At 40.9% G+C, this 18,684-nt stretch overlaps 1 protein-coding gene across 4 annotated transcripts in view; it reads left to right on the top strand.

Moving 5' to 3' along the window:
- Positions 1-18,684, top strand: part of TTC39B (tetratricopeptide repeat domain 39B) — a 146,389-nt gene that overhangs the window by 91,313 nt on the left and 36,392 nt on the right. For all 4 annotated transcript variants that reach the window (XM_070052366.1, XM_008254654.4, XM_051845482.2 and 1 more), the window contains 6 exons: positions 1,293-1,424; positions 2,781-2,857; positions 7,339-7,406; positions 10,310-10,374; positions 14,696-14,801; positions 16,078-16,143. In XM_070052366.1, the coding sequence (XP_069908467.1) occupies positions 1,293-1,424; positions 2,781-2,857; positions 7,339-7,406; positions 10,310-10,374; positions 14,696-14,801; positions 16,078-16,143 (514 nt within the window). The remainder of the gene's footprint in view (positions 1-1,292; positions 1,425-2,780; positions 2,858-7,338; positions 7,407-10,309; positions 10,375-14,695; positions 14,802-16,077; positions 16,144-18,684) is intronic.

Below are 18,684 nucleotides of genomic sequence, written 5' to 3'. Positions count from 1 at the left end.
CTCCCTCCCTCTTAGTCCCTCATTCTCTCCCCCTCCCCTTTGTCATGTGTGCCTTTCCCTCTCTCTCTCTCTCTCTCTCTCTCTCTCTCTTTCTCTTTCTCTCTCCCTCTTCTTCTCCCTCTCCCTCTATCTCCTTTGTTTTTTATTCAAGCAAATCTCCTCTGCCACTGACACCTACTGGCTGGAGATAATATGCAATGAAAATAAATGATCAGTATTGTTTTTATATAATCTGGTCAGGTTTTATATAATCTGGTCTTTATGCATGTTTCACTGTTAAAAATATTACTCCCCTACCCCCCCCTTTTTTTTTTGTTAAAAATGTGAGGTTTAGAACCACAATTAGTGATTCACTTTGTGCTGCTCTTATTATTCCTCATGGCTCTTTGGCACAGGCAGGCTCCTCACCACTCAGGACAACCTGCAGATGACCCAAGGATGCTTGGACAGTTTCTGTGACCTGAGTGTAGTCTGTGGAACAGCAGGCTGTTGTGCATTCATATTTAAGTTAAAAACAGAAGCCTGCCTTGATATTTCAGACATTCTAGATAATTAATATAAGAGGTTTTGAGAAGGTAGTGAGGTTTTCACAGCCCGTGAGTCTGGATGTCTGATTCATCCAGAACTTAATTTATACCCTTAGAATCCTGAAGTAATTCTCATTGATAACTTAGTCATTTGAATGATCAGGAACCTTAGACAGGAATATCAGGTAATGTGATTAGATTATTGCATTATCTAAGCTAAGATTTGCCTTTGTTGAGGTCCCTGCTCTTGATTTACTGCAAAAATCTTGCTTCCTCTTGGCCTTTGCCTAGGAAGGTGGGAAGATGATTTTAAATGAGTCTTTACCTTTCAAGAAACATATCAGAATCTTCCCATCACAAAATACATCTCCAGAAGCCTTTGTTTTAGCACTAACTTCAGACCTGTTGACCTTACACTGTCCCTTGTTCAACTGGAAAATACTGGTTTGCCTTGAAACCTTTCCTGGACAGTGAGTCTGCAGGCTGCCCCCTAGTGCTGAAACAGGGAATAGCACGTTGTCCACTCAACCTGGAACATTTTGTTCTGCCTGTGTGGGTATAAATGGGAAAGTCCTTGATACTTGAGTTCTTAAAAGCATGCCTTTCATAGTCCATGTCATTTCCATGATTGTGATGGAGAAGTCAAGGCTATACCTGTGGAAGTCAGGACAAGCATTTCTTTTAGAGCTTCCTTTGGTATCAGTGAAAGCCTGGAATGCTTCATCTGTGGAAGTGAAATGCACTAATTCCCTGTGTTCTCCCCAGGGCTAAGGAGAGCATGTACCATGCGCTGGGCTACAGTACCATTGTGGTGTTGCAGGCTGTCATGACCTTCGAGCAACAGGACATCCAAAACGGCATTTCTGCCATGAAGGACGCTTTACAAACCTGCCAAAAGTACGCCTGCAGCATTAGAGACTTGAGAGATGATGCCACACCTTCCTGTCTGTGTGACAGAATGCATGCTGTTTGCCCCCTGAGAGCTTTGAGTTGAAGTTGGCCACTGTTTGTTAGAGAAAAGAGCTTTAGCTTCTCAGCTTCCTGACCCCTTGCAGTTTTATGAAACAGAGTTAAAAAAACTCCTATCAGGAATTAGAGTATGATTCCTGTTTGGCATTCATACCTCTCAGTTTTCTTTCTGATTGTTTGAGACCTGACCTACGGAGAGCTTGAGAGAGATTGCAGTGGGGTTAGCAGCAGGCAGCGCTCAAGGGCCGCCTGTGGGTGAGATTAGGTACTGCAGGTCAGTCCATGCCACGCCAAGCCAGCAGCACCTTGTTTGACTTAGATCCTCCAATTCAGATGGGAATGTTTTCATCTGTTTTTAGAAGGACACATTTGAAAACTTCTGGTTGGTCAAAATGAGATGGCATTTTGCTTTTATTTGAAGCTTTACTCTGTATAGATAGGAAGAACCTGGTAAAAGCTATTATTAGTGTTGGTGAAAAAAAAAAATTTTTTTTTTTTTTTGATAGGCAGAGTGGACAGTGAGAGAGAGAGACAGAGAGAAAGGTCATCCTTTGCCGTTGGTTCACCCTCCAATGGCCGCTGTGGCCTGCGCGCTGCAGCCGGTGCATCGCACTGATCCGAAGCCAGGAGCCAGGTGCTTCTACTGCACCCTCCCATGGGGTGCAGGGCCCAAGGACTTGGGCCATCCTCCACTGCACTCCCTGGCCACAGCAGAGAGCTGGCCTGGAAGAGGGGCAACTGGAACAGATTCCGGTGCCCCGACTGGGACTAGAACCCGGTGTGCCAGTGCCGCAAGGCGGAGGATTAGCCTAGTGAGCCGCGGCGCCGGCCAGCGTTGGTGAATTTTAACATGGTTGAGACTCCTCACTCATGTGATGAGGCTGCAAACCCCTCCAATGAAGAGAGTTTCCAGCTGTTGTACTGTAACTCCATTTTTGCCCATGGAGGCTCTTGCTGCAGAACTAATGATCTGAGCCATAGAGATAAAGGAAAATGCTTTGCGAGTTTGGTGTTCACTGGCATGAGGGTTTAGCCACAGGACAAACAGGGATTGGGTGAACAAGGATTGGGTGCCAGCCTGGTCCTAAGTGCTGGGAGTTGCAGTGTAGGGACAGAGTGGTCTCTGCCCTCCAGACTTTAGGGTTTAGAGTTCCAGCTAGATGACTCTGGTGTGACTGGGACTGAAGTGAATGTCAAGTGAAAATGAGCTCAGTCTGATTTGTTTTTGTATTTTTTTTTCTTTTTCTTTCCCATCTCCCCTTTTATTTTATTTATTTAATGCAGGTACAGGAAGAAATGCACAGTTGTAGAATCCTTTTCAAGTCTTCTCTCTCGAGGGTCACTGGAGCAGCTGAGTGAAGGTCAGAGCCATTTGAAAGATTTTTTTTCCTTTTTTTTAAAAATCAGAAAAAGAAAGTGATCATTTTCCTGAAGTTCAATACTGAAGTGGAGAAATTATCTCACACGGCCACCAGGAGCCATCACTACAAACAGTTGGTTTTGAGGCTTGGCCGACTTTTCTGTGTACAAATACAAATATATGCATAACGCGCAAAGGGTTTTTGTTGTGGTTTATGTATTATTTATTTTTATAAGCATAGGCTCACATAATGTATGTTGTTGTACAATGTGATTTTGACATTGATTTATTCCTAGGTCAGTACATGTGAATTTGCTTTGTTCTGTTGAGCAATTATGTAGTATCCCATAGGATGAAAGTACTGTAATTTACTTGTTCTTTCTCTGTTGGGGAACAGTTAATATTCTTTTGAATTCTTCACTGTTAGCTGTCCTAGAGTCTTGTACGTATGTCTTTATATATTTTTTCTAAGTATATCATAAGAGAGATTCTTGAAAATGGAATTACTGGGTCTCAGGGTTAGAAAATTTAAAAATATTCATAGATATTGCCCAATTTTTTCCTCCAAAGGCTTGGGTCAGATTATATTCTTACTATCCATCTATGAGATCTTTCAGTTTTTGGTAAGCCATTAAAATTTTATTCTAAGGTAAAAGTAATTTTGAGGTCCTTCAAACAATGATAATGTTTCACAACATGAAGGATGCTTGATTTGTAGGCATTCAGGAATATTCAAGAATCCAAGGATGGCTGTCACCCTCTAATCAGATGAATGGGAGGAAGTGACTCCTGTTGTCAACTGCTTGCTGTTCCCACTGAGATCCGCCTGGAAGTTTCATGTTCAGCTCTAGTCAGATGGTTTACAAGGAAAGAGCAAGTGAACAATCCTGTGGAAGAAACATAGGTCCTTGGCACGTGACTGTTTTAGTATAAAGCTTCTATCTTTTCCAAGAAAATTTGTACCTGTGAAGCTTGTTCTCTGGAAGAGGTAGCATAAAATACTAGATGTAGGCATGGCTGATTAAAGCAACAGCAGTTCTGAATACTGCTGTCAGAGTCATTCCTCATGGCCAAATGTAGGTCAAATATATATATAGATAGATAGATAGATAGATAGATAGATATAGATATATTTATTTATTTTACATCTTAGTTTTAGGAAGAATATTTTTGATGTAAGTATAATTAATAATTTAAAAAATAACAGCATGTTCTGTTTTTTTAAAGTACTTTATGTGTCAGATCTAATGCTTGGTGCTTTCCTTACCATTTACCAGTATAATCTGTGTAACGTCTTTATAGAGTAGAAGCTGATGTTCAGAGAAGTTAAATAAATGGCCAACCACGTATCAGAGCTGGTTTAGACTTGGTCAGGTTTTCCCTAAACTACACCTCTTTCCATGTTCCCTACACTCTATCCTGTAGGCAGGCAAAAAAGGGCAAGAATGTGTCCCCATTGATGAGAGAAATACTGAATTATTCCCATATTCAAGACATCTTGAAAATAGATGATACTGTATTCTTAGGTTTTTGTAAGGTCTTTGAGTAGTGGTACTTTAGGAAATCTGGACTAAGGTAAAAAACCACTTTTTACAGCTGTTATAAAGTAAACTAGCTGTGACTGTAGCCCGTTCTGAAATGCAAGCTTACTTAGACTTTATACCTAGAGGCTGTGCTAAACTAGCATTTCATGCTTCCTGAAGATACTTCCATTAGTGGACCAAGGACTTTATAATTATGATGTAGAGGTGTTCTGGTAGGCACCTACTCGGGAATTTCCCACGGCTAATTCTGAGAAGCAGCCCAGCGTGAATCAGCTGCAGTGCAGGAGTAAGTCTTTTATAAATTAAGCTGCATTTTATTCTTAGTGAGTTTGGCTGTCATTGCAACCCAGACTTTGTGTTCAAGAGAGCATGTCAAAACATTGTAGCTTTAGTATGCGATTTGTTTTTCCTCTTGGTGATTTCCATTTACATTCTTTAGTGTCTAGTTCTCTGCACAAGTGTATTTTGTTAAACTGTTCATGGAACACACTCTTGTCTCATGGCTGACTGCTGCTTTCTGAGCTTTTACCACCAAGCACTGACGTGGGCTTGGGACAACGATCTAGTAAAAGTGGCTAACACTTATCAATGGCTTATGGATGGGTTTTCTCAGATGAGTTTCATATTGCCTTTAAAAACAGACTTTTACATGCAATACCTAGGATGTGAAAGGGATTTAACAGGAAGAAATCATACACATGGAATACAGAGTTCAAGTTCTCATGTCTTCCACCTTTGCCTTCTTGTTGCATCCTTTATACGGTCTTTGATGTCATCTTGAGCTTAGCCCTGATCTGCCCCCTCCTCCTGCTCAGATCTCTGCAAGGACCCACTGCAGTCTACTGACTGCACTGAAGGGCGTTCACCTTTCCAGTTCTGTGTCCCCTCCTCCTTTGATCTCCCTTGTGCTTCAGACACAGGAGCCCCGCTGGACTCTCCCTGACAGTGCTGCAGGCTGGCCTGATGGGTGCCTGTCCTCCAGCTGGCCCTCTGACTCCACGTCGTCCTCTCTGCAGGGTCCCCGTGCCAGAAGTCTATGCTTCTGAGCAGACTTTCCGAGTTACCAGTTCCTGATGACTCTTATTCTGTTACAGAGTTTTCACGGAGGAGGGTATTTGGGTGACATTGTGCAAGTGAAAATGACCTGTCCGTGTCCCGCTGAACATGCTGAGAAAATCTAGTGGCTCACACGGGACCGAGACCCTTGTTGATGTAGCTGGAATGGCACAGGCTGTAACTCCTCAAGTTTTGCTTCTCTGGGGTTGGGCCCCATCTGTCTGTGTGCCCTTGGGGATCTTAGCTGCCTCATTGCTTCTTTGTGAATTAAACATTTGGAATATAAGCATGCTAGTAGGAAGCCGAACCAATTTATGAGCCAGTGGGTTGATGTGTCTGGTGGGGGCATCTTCTACATGTGCAGATGAAAGAAAGCCTTGATTTTTTTTTTTTTTTTTGACAGGCAGAGTGGACAGTGAGAGAGAGAGACAGAGAGAAAGGTCTTCCCTTGCCGTTGGTTCACCCTCTGGCGGCCGGTGCGCTGCGGCCGCCGCACCGTGCTGATCCGATGGCAGGAGCCAGGTACTTCTCCTGGTCTCCCATGGGGTGCAGGGCCCAAGCACTTGGGCCATCCTCCACTGCACTCCCTGGCCACAGCAGAGAGCTGGCCTGGAAGAGGGGCAGCTGGGACAGAATCCGGCGCCCCGACCGGGACTAGAACCTGGTGTGCCGGTGCCGCAAAGCGGAGGATTAGCCTAGTGAGCCGTGGCGCTGGCCCAGAAAGCCTTGATTCTTACCTCATTTGATTGAGCAGCATTCTTGATAACATAGAAATACCCTGTTTTTCAGCCACTTACTTGGTATAAAACTGCTTTCTGTTTTCTGAGCTTTTACCACCAAGCACCAACATGGGCTTGGGGCTACGGTCTAGTAAAAGTAGCTAACATTTATCAAGTGCGTACCCCACAGAGTGAGCCCCACGGGCAGGGCCTTCCGTAATCCTGCTGCTGAGAGGTGGAGATGTTCTCAGTGGACCCTATGAAGGGAGAAACCAGCAGAGAGGGGTTGGGTAGCTTCCTCAGGGCCCCCTAACTAGGGCGTGGCACAGGCTCTCCTCCACTCTGGGGATTCAATACCCCAGGCTCATTTTCTTCAATAACATACCCATTTGCACCCCGCAAATAAAGTGAGCATCTGCTGATTGTGTTTGGGCAAAGATAGGAGGCAAAGTGTGTCTCCTTTGTCTCTGCAAGCATATTGAATTATTTAGGAAGGTAGGAGTGTCTGTTGGGGGCTCCATATGTCCCTGGCATATGCGTAGCTTTGCATAGCCCCTTGCTGTGGGTGTCTTGTTCCTGTGTGAGACATCTGAATGATCAAATCCGCCCCAAACTGGATTAGTGCTTTCTTTATGTCATCTGTGAGTCGGAAGGAATCCTGACTTGGACCTGCAGGGCAGTGCTTTTGCACAGAACTCTCTAGAGTTGCTGCTTTCTCTTCAAGAAGTTGCCACAATTGTCACACCTTCCTATTTTTAAAGCTAGCACTTTTTTAGTGTTCTTCAACCTTTTGTAAAAGTGTTAAACTTTCCTGTGGCTGTTACGTTAAAAAGTAAGTGCTTGCTCTTTCTAAAAAGCGCTTTTGAATCTTGACTTCCTCCTGCGAGCTGAGTTTGGGTTTCTGACGCCAAGTGCCCAACCCTTTGCAGAGATGTTTGAACGGGGCCAAGGATGACTTCCCCAAACATTTCACACTTCCCAGGCAAATCCTGCCCAAGGACTCGGAACTGAGGTTATGGCCCTGCTTTTGTGGCAGCACCATAGCAATCTAAGTTTTTGTATCTCTCATGGGCTCATTTATCTACCCGTCTTTTCTGAACGTTTCAGAACAATTACTGTGGAGGTGGGATTTTCTTTAATATAATTTTATTTGTTTTTAATAGAGGAAATGCATGCCGAGATCTGTTATGCCGAGTGTCTCCTACAGAAAGCAGCGCTCACGTTTGTGCAGGTAATGAACATTTGGTTTAGATTCGGTATTGACCGGGAAGACTGCCAGGACCACGTAAATGTGCCTCATTTTATGTAGGTGCTTTAGTTCTTTTACCTTAGAGTGGTAATGAAACGTGTTTATTATTTTGGTCAACTTTGGCCAAGAAAAGACTCCAGAGAGCTTGATTTCACTCACCGGCAATTGGAGTCCATTTTGAATTTTAGTCTACTGTGATTCCATTTCCTTTCAGAGAAACTGCCACACCTAATTTTAGGATGCTTCTTTGCCTGAAAGCTGTGAGATCATTCCTCTTGGGCTTGCTAACCATGGAAGGCTGCCCACAGAGAGGGTGGGGCACAGCCACAGCAGGTGTCCTTAACCCTTGACCCTCCCCTCTTTCCATTCCTTCCCATTGCTTCCACAGAGCTCAGTTACGCATGCAAAGATAGCCACGCTTGTCATGCATACTTCAGATTTTACTTTCCTCCTCCTTCTATTCTCATTCCCCGTTCTTGCTTTTATATTTTCTTTTCAAAGAGTGATTTTTAAAAGTCACTAAATCAAATGGCAAAACTTTTTCTTAAGCAGTATTTTAACTTTACCCCTAGAAACTGTTCAATGTCAGTACTTTGCCTCTGGCTCTCTATCTTCCAGTATTTAAACCAGCTTTTTGTATCATGCTCTCATGGGTGGAAGTGATGGCTACCATGAGAGAAACTTGAGAGAGAGACTGAAAGGAGGCAGAAGGAAACTCAACTATAAAATGGAGAAGTCTTCCTCAATCTCAGTCTTTCAAGTCGTTTTGGAAGTTGGCTTTTCTCTTCTGGAAGATGGCCTCTTAGGTTGGTTTCTGGTTTAGTCTAATCACTGTGGTCCTAAAACCTTGCACATTGTAAAGCCTGGTTGATCACAACAGTCTTAGTGCCTTCGTAAATATAATGATAGTCACAGAGGCCTAACCTTCCTTCTGACATGTGTTCTGAAATGGGGATTTGATATCAGGTCTGGAATCTGAAGGTTTATTTTATACTTGGGGACTTGAAGTTAAACATCTGAGAGCTATCCATGATTTTCCCCTCTTCTCCATGCCCCCATCTCTTGTTGCCTTCATGTTCATGCTGCTTTCGCCTGTTGAAAGTTTCACAGCCCATCTCGTCCTCTCTGTTCTGTCATTGCTCCAGTAGATGTGCTGGTCAGCTCTTGCCCATGCTGTATAGCAACCCGGTGATGCTATATCTTGGATCTCATTTGCCTCCAGCTCATTCTCCATTTTGCAATCGCATGCCCTTTGAAAGATGAGATGCGCCGTGTTGTTTCTCTGCTTCAGAATTTAGCAGTAGCACTCAGTGGCTTTGGCAGTGTTCGTAGCAGAATAGCACAAATGAGGGAGGCTTTTTAACATGGAACTGGTGCCTCCCTCACTGATTTATGCTACTCCCCCCATTACAGGTATCCTAGGAAGCTACTGGCAGGGTGTGGTGCACACTTGGCATGGGTGCTGGTGGCTTTCTTACTCATTGGTCAATCCGTTCTTTGCAGTAGATTCTTTAGCAGAGATGGCCAAGCACACCATCATCTTTAATCCTTTCCTGTCTTTCCACCTGAATTTTCCTTTGCCTGCAAAGTTCACATCTGTTTTGCCTTCCTCCACCTGGCCATTGTGTAATCATTTTTGTGCTCTAAGCACCAATGCTTCTAGTGAGCTTTCTTCTCTCCATGCCCCTGCCTGTTGCTCCCATGATATCCCGTGCATGTCTTCATCCCTGTGTGTGCCTCCATCCCGTAGCATGTGATAGTGCTTCGTCTGCTTTTACATTTGGGTGCCTGGTGTACAATAGGTGTGCAAGAAGTATTAATGAATCATGAAATGAGATACTCTTTTTTGAGGCAGATAATTAAGAAATTTCTTTCCTGGTTGATATTAGAAGGTGTATTATCATAAGATTACTTAAAATAAGATGATAAACATTTGAGTTGTGTAGTAAATTTTGTATCTGTTGGTCCTTACAGTAATTATTTATTAGATAATTATTGAAATATTTATTAAACAATTATTGAAGTATTTATTAAATGGTTAAGCATGTAAGTAATTGATGAAATTAGTAAACAATCTTCGGTTTTCTTCTGCATTCAGAAGAATGCTCAGGTGCATGGAAAAGAAATAGCAGAGCATCTTTCTGAATGCTGATAGACCAGAAAAACATTGTTCTTGGAAATACAACACATGGGCTATACGTTAGCACCATCTACCAGAGTAGCTTTCCATAAGCAACTATTGTATATAATTTATGAGGTACCCTGGGGATTCTTGAATGCTGACTCTGAAAATGACATTCATCTAGGCCACTGACTTAATGACCATCAGGCAAGGAGAAGTAAAGTGATTTTTCCCCCTGAAACCACATTGCATATTAGTAACAAGCCACTTCAGAAACCAGACCAGTTTGTTTTGGCCTGTAAATGTGTATGAATGAAATTCACAATATTAAGTAGACAGTCTACTCAAGCCCCTTGTGGTAGAAAAGCCATAGTCCCATTTAAACATTTAAATTTAAACATTCTGAAATGTTTACCCTTTGAGTAGATCTTTAAGGTTAATCATTTTTGATTCTGTTTGAACCAAGAAAAACATTGCTAAGTAGATGATGCTATTTATTAAAGTAGGTTTGATAGTATGGCTTTTAGTTGGTAAGAATTACTTCATTAATGATATAGAGTAATGCAAGGATTTTGAAAATATTTTCATTTTGTTGTTCTTAACTTAGAAGTAAAAGTCCCCCCAAATAAAAAGAATGTGTTAATTTAAAAATTATGTTATAAAAAAATTTGGATTTATTTTCTAGTCACACAAATATATAACTGTAGAAACAGTTTCAGTGTTTTTGCCAAATTATCTAATTATTTAATTGAATTATTTTCAGGATGAAAATATGATCAACTTCATCAAGGGTGGACTCAAAATTAGAACAAGTTATCAAATATATAAGTAAGTTAAAAAGTAAAATATGGCTTTTAAATGATTATTGTGCTGTATACCATTTGGATCTTCCAAATTCTCATAAAAGAAGTATGGCTAGGGTTTTAAATTTGGTGTTAGTAAAAATGCATTCGGTTTTTTGGCTGAGTATGTAATCTGAGCCACAGGACAGCAGAATTTAAGTTTAAGTACAATTTGAAGAGCGAAGCAGCTGAAAGGATAGCTAGTAAGGTCACTACTGATTATATAACCTTAGATTCTTCCTCCTGAGGCCCACTGATGAGCCTTAAATGACAGGTGTGCCGTTGGTCCATGGACTAGAGCAGCACCGCCCAACAGATCTTTCAGCAGTAGATAGAAGTGTTAATTAAGGAACCCGTACTGTGGTTCATATCTTCTCTATCTTTACTGATTTTTGTCCTGTTACTCTGTCATTTAATCACAATGTTAGAATCTCTGAGTTTGGAGTCATCTGTTTCTTCCTTAATTCTGTCAGTAGTTGCCTCATATATTTAGACTTCTGTTGATAATTGTTCTGTCTTCCTGATGAATTAACCTTTTTATCATTACAAAATGTCCTTATTTAACTCTGATTATTCCTTGTCTTGAAATCTGTCTTGTTTAATATTCATAGAGTTACTTGTGCTTATATTTAGTCTTTGCATGATGTATGTTCTGTAAGCCAATCTTTGTTTGCAGATTTAAATTGCATTTCTTATAGATGCATATAAGAGGATGGTTGATCCGTTTGCACTTGGGACTGCCATTTTGCTTTTTCTCTTCCTCCTCCCTTCTTATTGTCTTTCTGCTTTATTAAAATTTTAAAACATTCCAGGATAATCCTGTTTTGTCATCTTAGCCATTTCACTCTATGTTTTGTCATTTGATGGTGGTGCTCTAGTGATTACAGTATCCATCTTACTTTATCATAGTCAGTCTTGAGTTAATATATTACCATGTCACATAAAATGTACTCCACTGCTGTATTTATCATTTTTTGTATTCTTTATTCCTGTTTACTTTCACTCTGAAGAACTTCTTCTGTTATGTATATATGCTTTCAAAAAATTCTGTTTTTATTTATCTGAAAATGTCTTTTGCCTTCATTTTCAGGGATGTTTTTGTTAAGTATACTATTCTGAGTTAATAGGTTTTCTCATTCTTAGCCCTTTAAAACTGTCCTTCCATTGTGTTAGGGCATCCATTGCTTGTGATCAGAGAGCAGTTTTCATTTGTATTGTTAGTCCCCAATAGCTGATATGTCATTTCTTCTGACTTCTTTGAAGAGTATTTTGTGTCTTTGGGTCTCAGCAGTTTATCTTTGATGTAGCCACCTTTGTGTCATTTTGAGAAATTTGTGGTCATTCTTTCTTTGTATTTTCTCTCTGCCCATTGTCACTCTTCTCTGATACTCCAATTACACATATTAGCCTGCCTGGTTTTGTTCAGTAGATCACCAACGTGCTGTTCACTACAAGCATCTTTTTTTGCAGAGTGGATATTATCCCAACATCTGGGTCATCTTTGAGTTGCTTTCTCTTAACTGCTTTTTCCTTTGACAGTATATCATGTTTTTCTGTTTATCTTCATATCCAGTTTTCTTTCTGTGGCACACAAGTTATTGGTACCTCGTGGAGACTCCAGATTCTGTTAGGCTAGTTCTGAAGGTGCTGATTTTAGTTCAAGGAGCATTTAACTTGTACCCAATGAGCAGCATCTGGAGTCTCTGCTCCGTTGTTTTGTCCCTTGTTTGGGCTCTTCCCACTTCAGCTGGGAGTCTCTCCAGTACTCACATAATTCATGGGTTGGCTAAGAATTTGAGTGACATGGGTATTGGTGTTCCCCTTCTCTGTGATTCTTCTATATTTGGAAAATTTCCCATTAGCTTGCAGCCACTCTGTCAGCCTTAAACTCTGTACTCTCATCATATAAGCTAATAAGAGTGTGGCTTTCTGTTTGAGTTCCAGGTAGGATTGATAGGATTGGGGTGTGCTTTCAGGTGAATGGCCATATATAAGTATCCTTCAGAAAGTTCATGGAAAATATATATTTTGAAAAAAAAAGTGCATGGGTTTCAATATTTTTGCACCGAAATGCTTATCTTTTAATTATATTTTCCATGAATTTCTGAAGTCCGCTTGTATGCCTTTCCTGTTATAGAACTGTTTTGATTTCTTTCTTAATTATGTTTACATTTTGATGACTGCAAAAGAAATCAACACCTTAACCTTCTTTTAATATCTTCAAAAAAATATTTCAAGAAGAAATCTGAAAACAGGATGTCAGTTTCCAGAAATCTAACCACACTTTCTGGATTTTGAATGGATGAAAAATATATGAAATAATTTTGAGTAAAAGTGTACTCTTAGAATGTGAAATTTTCATCCTGCGCCTCATCAGTAGTGACAGTGTATCTGTAGATTAGCCCTCCTACAAATAACAATTATAAACTCTGAAAAACATACAAAATATCTATTTAAAATTTATTTCCAGGCACTAGAAAGTGAAGGGAAAAAAAATCAGAAACAGGAAAAGAGCTGGACTTTGAAAGAAGGGAATAACTCTTGAATGAATTTTACATTTATGAAAATACCTCCAAGAGTTCATGGAAAAATAGAATTTAAAAAAAGTTATCTTGATGCAAAAATACACATTTTCCGTGAACTTTTTGAAGACTCCTTGTATATTTATTACTCTCTTTCAAAACAGTAGAGACACATTTATTTATTTTTATTTATATAGTATTTATACATTTAAATGTTTAACACTCATTTTATACATATTTATATTTGTTGAAGTGCTTATTTTAGTGAATATTTAATATTTATTGAATTATTTTAATAAACTTTTAATAATTGTTGAAATATTTTTAATAAATACTTGTAGAAAGTTGACTGTTTATTGAAGGAAAAAAGCATTAATACAAAGATAAATTCCATATATATTTAGTATTACAATATTTTAAAAGACTACCAACAAAAATATAGGAAAATATTTTTAGAATCCTAAAATAAAAATGCCATTAAACTTTTTATTTTTAAGTTTTTCACTTTGAGGTAATTGCAGAATTATTACAAAGGGTTTCCATATAGCTTTCACTAAGATTCAGGTGAAATGTGTTTGCCTAGACTACATCATAAGTGAAGTTGCATACATTATATAGTTGTATCACACCAGGTGATACCTGAGATCTAATTATTCCTTATTACTTTTTAAAAATATATTTGTCAAGGACCTGACCACTTCCCCAAAGTTTCCTGTCAAACACTGCCTGAAGGAAGCTGTGGGATGGTGGCCTTGGATCCTGCAGCTCCTGGGTGTGCTTGCTGATGGCCGAACTCTCTTTCTTTCTTTCTTTTTCTTTTCTTTCTTTCTTTCTTTCTTTTTTTTTTTTTTTTTTGACAGGCAGAGTGGACAGTGAGAGAGAAAGAGATAGAGAGAAAGGTCTTCCATTGCCATTGGTTCACCCTCCAATGGCTGCCGTGGCTGGCGCGCTGCGGCCAGCGCACCGCGCTGATCCGATGGCAGGAGCCAGGTACTTCTCCTGGTCTCCCATGGGGTGCAGGGCCTAAGTTCTTGGGCCATCCTCCACTGCCTTCCCGGGCCACAGCAGAGAGCTGGCTTGGAAGAGGGGCAACTGGGACAGAATCCGGCGCCCCGACCGGGACTAGAACCCTGTGTGCCAGCGCCGCAAGGCGGAGGATTAGCCTATTGAGCCATGGCACCGGCTTCTTTCTTTTTTTTTTTTTTTAAGACTTATTTATTTACTTGAAAGTCAGTTACACAGAGAGAGAAGGAGAGGCAGAGAGAGAGAGAGAGGTCTTCCATCCACTGGTTCACTCCCCAGGTGGCTGCAACAGCTGGAGCGGTGCTGATCCAAAGCCAGGAGCCAGGAACTTCCTCTGGGTCTCCCATGTGGGTACAGGGGCCCAAGGAGTTGGGCCGTCTTCTACTGCTTTCTCAGGCCATAGCAAAGAGCTGGATCGGAAGTGGAGCAGCTGGGACTCGAACCAGTGCCCATACAGGGTGCCGGCACTGCAGGCGGCAGCTTTACCCGCTATGCCACAGCGCCAGCCCCCTCTTCTTTTCTTAAGCTAAGACAGACAGCTCTTTCTAAACACTGTAAAAATGGCTGCCTCTTTTCTTCTTAGTGATCATTGCCCTGTAGTTTTAACAGTAAACTCAGTGTGGCGTCATCCCTTTAAAAATCCCATAATATTTCAGCTCATGACATTCATTATAGTGTGTTATGTTAAATATGCAATTTGATTAAGCATGTATTTCAGAGTCGTGGTCAACCTAACACTGTAAGTTTTCTTCTTTACTCCAGGGAATGTCTTTCTATTCTGCACGTAATTCAGAAGAACAAACTTGAGCAAGAATTCTTCTATGAGTTTGAAGGGGGTGTCAAGCTTGGTACTGGGGCCTTTAATTTGGTAAGGAAATGATTTTATAGAAACCAGAAACTTTAGTAGAAGAACTTAAAGGTTTTCATTGGCTGATCTAAGCCTCATCCTGAACCTCTGACTGGTCTGATTGACAAGTGGCTAGAACAGGATTTGTTTGTTGTTGTTTTGTTTTGTTTTGTTTGTTTTGTTTTACATCATGACCCCTCTGGAGGCTATGGCCAGTATGTGTTGTGAGTGAATGTTCATGCTCAGAGTAGCCCCGACTTGTACAGTATAAAGGAACCACATAGCAATCTGAATGGACTATTAGGCTTGGAATACAATTCCATTTCCATGTGAGAAATATTTTTGCTAAGATAATGGCGACTTTGAAATTGGAAATAGGTGAAGGAACCATAAAACACAGGGAGTAGTATTTGGTGATCTCTAGGGAAGTGAGGAGTTAGAATGGAAATCTGTCATTTAATGAAATTTTGATATCTTGTTAAGATTTGACTGGCATGGGTAAGAAAATAAAGTGGTAAAGAGAACCATACACACAAGTGCTTGTGCTACGGTGGCCACTTTGTTCATGAGCCTGTGGCTGGGGTCACAGACTGACTGACATCCGTGGGCTGGGTTGTCCTACCTACTTATGTATTCAAGCCCTTCTCAGCTGAGGTCACTCTTAGGTGAGAATTCACATGGGACACAAATATCTTCACATTTTCTCTCCATTCAGGGACATCTTTCCATACATCTCTCCCTAGACTCCTTGTCATCAGGTTTTGAATCATGCTCCTCCTGTGTACCTAATCATCTGGCCAGACCCCGGGCCATACTCCATGGCTTTGCATGTCATTGCCTCCTTCCATGCACAAGGCAGAGCCGGGTACCCTGACCAAGGTTCTGCTCACAGGGAGACTTTCCCTTCACTACTCTCTATCAGGAATTTCCCAGAGAGGGGCTGTCCTCTTGGAGTGGTGCCTGCACAACACACAGACTACAGCAACTTCTTGCTTTTTGAGAGAAGCTAAGGGAAACCTTTTCTGGAAGTGGGTACCCAGGGGTGCCTCCCATCACTCTATCATCTCCCATGAAGAAACCAGTGTTCTTTAGAGAATTTGGGAAAGGCTAAGCTCCTTTTTGCCATTATTTTTTTTTTAAATGTTTTTTTTTTAAGGCTCCTTATCTTACAAGAAATCAACTACAGTATGCGATGATTGTAATATCAGTTGGTTTAAGCTTGTTTCTTTTTCAAATTTGTCTGCATTTAGATACACTAACACATAAATTAACGTGGCTTTTTTTTTTTTTCTAACAGATGCTGTCTCTTTTACCAGCAAGAATTATCAGACTGCTAGAATTCATTGGATTTTCTGGAAACAGGGTACATATTTAATTTTATCTTAATTTTAACAGGCAAAAGAAAGTATCTTTGACTAATTATAAAGGCATTGCCCTGGGTCCTCAGGACTGCAATACTTATTGGCAATTTATTTTCAGGACAATAAAAAGCCATTGGTCTGTGATCATATTTTTCAGACGTGAGATGTGTTTTCTCTCTTGAAAGTTAAAACTTTTCATCATTGTTACCAAAATTCTGGGGTTAAAATTATATTTCAATAATATTCGTGTTTACAGGATCTTTATACCCTGGTGTGATTAAAACATATTTTCTTGGGGCCAGCGCTGTGGCATAGCGGGTAAAGCCGCCACTTGCAATGCCAGCATCCCATATGGGGACTGGTTTGAGTCCTGGTTGCTCCACTTCCAATTCAGCTTTCTGCTTTGGCCTGGGAAAGCAGTGGAAGATGGCTCAAGTCCCTGGGCCCCTGCACCCACATGGGAGACCTGGAGCTTCAGATCAGCACAGCTCTGGTCATTACAGCCATCTGGATGAAGACTCTCTCTCTCTCTCTCTTCCCCTCTCTCTCCCTCTTTCTTTCCGCCTCTGCCCCTCTGTAACTCTGCCTTTCAAATAAATACAGAAATATTTTTTAAAAAATACTTTCTTAACATTTTTTAAAAAGATTTTTTAATTTGAAAGCAGAGTTACAGAGAGAGAGAGAGACAGAGACAGAGAGAATGATCTTCCATCCGCTGGTTCACTCCTCAAATGACTGCAATGGCCGGAGCTGGGCCAATCCAGAGCTGGGAGCTTCTTCCTGGTCTTTCCTATGCGTATAGGGGCCCAAGCACTTGGGCATCTTCTACTGCTTTCCCAGGCCATTATCAGAGAACTGGATTGGAAGTAGAGCAGCTGGGACTTGAACCAGTGCCCATATGGGATGGTGGCACCACAAGTGCTATTCCACAGCACCAGCCCCACCTTCTTAACATTTTAACTATCCCAGAAATATCTTCTCTACAATGAAGAAATTAGGCTAAGTTTCTATGTCTAATATTTTATGATTGTAATGGATCAAATAGCATGGATCAAGCATAATTACAGTATTTTGGATTTCTATATATTTTTACAAGTTTCCCTGTAAAACTAAGGGAGAAATTTGTTTTCCGTGAGTGAAATTTCTGTATGGTTATTGTTTTGTCCTAAGTTTAAAACATCTATCAATCACAACACTAAATGTACCACATGGGAACAGCTGTCTGTTAACCAAGAGGGAGATTTTGAGGAATAGATAGAATGGGTACAAGAAGGTGTGGTTTTTCTCCTGTTTATTCCACTGTCCATGTTCTTCATAAGTCATTGTATACTTATGGCCACCCTTCTCTGTGACCATTTGTCTTCTACCTTGCTCTTTTAGTGGTTCCAAATTGCTTCTTGAATAAAGTCTAACTGTAACACGGACCCCATAACCTGATTCTTTTCTTTTTCTTAAATCTTAGATTTAAATAAATTTATTTGTTTGAGAGGCAGAGAGAGAGAGAGAGCGAGCTTGGATCTGCTGGCTCACCCCTCACATGCCTGCAGGATCTGTGGCTGAGCCAAGACTGAGGCTAGAAGCCAAGAACTCACCGCAGGGTCTCCCACGTGGGTGGCAGGAGCCCTCTCACTGAAGCCATCACTGCTGCCTTTTGGGTTCTGCAGTGGCAGGAAGATGGAGTCCATAGCTGGAGCCAGGATCTGATTTTAACCATTGTTCCCTACCTGACTACCCATACCTTTTACCTTCCCAGAACTCCTGGTAAACTGGACCACTGGTTATTCTTCAGGAGGATCCAGGATATCTTTTTGGATGTCTTCCCCAATTTCCAGTTAATGTTCTCTTGAGAGCTTTTCCATCTATCAGGGCCAAGATAAATGCCTTTTATTCCACAGAACATTCTCTGGTACTCCCCTAGTGAGGCACAAGTGTTTATAACGTTCATAGTCATTTATCTTTCATATGGTACTCACTATATTCTAAGAGGAGTGTGTGTTTGTGGACCAGCTTTCCTATTTGATGGAAAGATCTTTGAAGATGTAGAACTGTATTTGTTCACACCCACCATAGTGCCTTGCACATAGATCCTCAGTATGTCTTAATGAATGAGTATTTTTATCAAAGAAATACAGCATTCCTGTGAAACTGCCTCATTCTTTCCCCTAGAATCATGTGATATAGAAGGATTTGTGAGACTCTCATATCAGTTTACAATGTAAAATTTGGGGGTGAGTGTTGTGGCGCAGAGAGTTTATATCTAATATCAGGATGCTTGGTTTGAGTCCACTGCTCTGCCTTTGATCCAGTTTCCTGCTAATGCATTCTGGGAGGCAGCAAATGATGGCTCAAACACTTGGGTCCCTGTGTCTCTCATGGGGGATCTGGATGGAGTTTAGGGCTCAGTCTTGGCTGTTACAGAGGGTACCAGCAGATAGAAGATATTTCTCTCTCTCTCTCTGTCTCTCTGCTTTTCAAATAAATAAAAATAAATACATAAACTTAAAAAAATACGTTTCTAGTTAGGCATCACCTATATTCTGACC

Source organism: Oryctolagus cuniculus, chromosome 1, assembly GCF_964237555.1.
Source record: "Oryctolagus cuniculus chromosome 1, mOryCun1.1, whole genome shotgun sequence".
Taxonomy (NCBI): Eukaryota; Metazoa; Chordata; class Mammalia; order Lagomorpha; family Leporidae; genus Oryctolagus; species Oryctolagus cuniculus.
Note: the sequence above shows the minus strand (reverse complement) of the source record. Positions and strands in the feature narration are given on the sequence as shown.